This window comes from Corvus brachyrhynchos, unplaced genomic scaffold, assembly GCF_000691975.1.
Source record: "Corvus brachyrhynchos isolate BGI_N302 unplaced genomic scaffold, ASM69197v1 scaffold42, whole genome shotgun sequence".
NCBI classification, from domain to species: domain Eukaryota; kingdom Metazoa; phylum Chordata; class Aves; order Passeriformes; family Corvidae; genus Corvus; species Corvus brachyrhynchos.
This window is the reverse complement of record NW_008237242.1, coordinates 715,831-717,485: the sequence shown is the minus strand read 5'-3', so window position 1 is coordinate 717,485 and position 1,655 is coordinate 715,831. Positions and strand designations below refer to the sequence as shown.

General features: G+C 40.9%; 1 protein-coding gene across 1 annotated transcript in view; it reads right to left on the bottom strand.

The window, feature by feature from the left end:
• SKP2 (S-phase kinase-associated protein 2, E3 ubiquitin protein ligase) overlaps positions 1-1,655 on the bottom strand; it is a 12,013-nt gene that overhangs the window by 9,211 nt on the left and 1,147 nt on the right. The window contains exons 2-3 of the mRNA XM_017730188.1: positions 742-852; positions 320-466 (exon numbers count right to left, since the gene is read on the bottom strand). Of these exons, the coding sequence (XP_017585677.1) occupies positions 320-466; positions 742-852 (258 nt within the window). The remainder of the gene's footprint in view (positions 1-319; positions 467-741; positions 853-1,655) is intronic.

Sequence of the window (1,655 nt, the reverse complement as noted above, 5' to 3'; positions counted from 1 at the left end):
AGTTAAATTATTTTTTTGAGTGTACCATAAAAGAACACTGGAGATGATACTTCTTGGGTCTACAAGATACAAACTGCAAGTGCCTTATGGTGCTTGATACTTAAAAAAAAAAAAAAATCACATCAACTTGGTTTTAAATAACTGACAGGTGAGTGCAGATCATCCTGTTTCAACACATGCCTAACCACTGATGAGCTCTTCCACACTCCAGAGACAGCAGAAACACTGCTGCTGGTTACGACTACCTTAAAACCAAAAACACACAGAAAGACTGTGAATATTTGAGACATGGTTTCTGCAGAACATGCAGAAAAAGCCTTACTTGCTTGTTTTAAACAATGGATCCCCAATGCAAGATCTTGGGCAGCGGAAGACACTAACTCCTGCAGGCAACAAGTGTCCAAGCACTCCTGGCAGCAGATTCCCACCAGTCAAATCAAGAGTCTGCCAGAGAGATTCATCAAACCTAAGGCATAGAATTTTACTTATTAGTGAGCTCAAACGGGTCCAAGGTATGAGTACAACCACAGCAAGTTTTCAGTGTCAAAAACAGACAGAGAAGGGAAAGCTATTTAATAGATTACAATAATATTAAAATACATGAGTCATCTTTTGGTTATACATATCCACATATGGCACAAATTCAATTATATATGTATAAATAAGGTGAGAACCAGACCACTTAATCGTCTATGGAAACAAAGGTTTTCCTCAGTACTAAATGACAGAAGTAACACTTACGAAAGTCGATGCCATCTCTTGCAAATCATAGAAACTTTCAGCAAGTCCCTTAGGGGCAAATAGGCAAAGATTGCCAAGAGCAATTCATCTGGAAGTGCATCCAAAGAAATATTTTTTACAAAACACGTTCTAGTTAAAGCTGGTTCATTTTTGCCTGCTGGTCAGATGCCTTGTTTGGTTTGGTTGTTAAAAGCACCTCTACAGTTTCTCTACAGAAAAATATATACATCAGCCTACATCAGACATCAGCCCACTATTCATAACCCTTGCAGCTCATCATTGTAGGATTTTACCATCTTTGCCTAGGCATGACTGGCAAATGCAAGGGTTTGTGTAATATCAAGTTTGTATACATACTAAAGCCATGGACATTACTCATATACTCATTTGGGAAACAAGAGCATCTTAGTTGCTGCCTCCGTAATCTAAGGCTTGTATGATTCTCTGGTGTTTTCCCCCCACCCCCCGCTAAAATGCTCACTCTTCCTATGCATACAAAGGTCCCAGAAGGGAGCCCAATGTAAGCTATGCTTCCGTGTGATACACAGGAAAAATGAGATGCTACAAACTGCTTACTAAAACATGCGTGCTATCACCACTCCAAGAATTATCTGAAACGATACGGTGCAATTGCAGCTTCTCTCAGGGCTCCAGAAGATGTCGTGATTCACATGAGAGATTTCTGGGTGGTGGAGCTCAGTAACAGCTGCCTCTGACCCAGCACTCTGTCTTATATAAAAACAGGATTGTCTGAAGGCATGCTCACCCTTCTGTGTGACAGCACAATGTCTGGAAAGAGCTGCTTATTTATTTTGCATCCCATACTCAGACTAAAACCACATCTTGACACCAGGGAAAGGAACCCAGCATTCGATAAGCCCCTCTTCAAGTGTCCAAGAGCCCTGCTCTTTCCC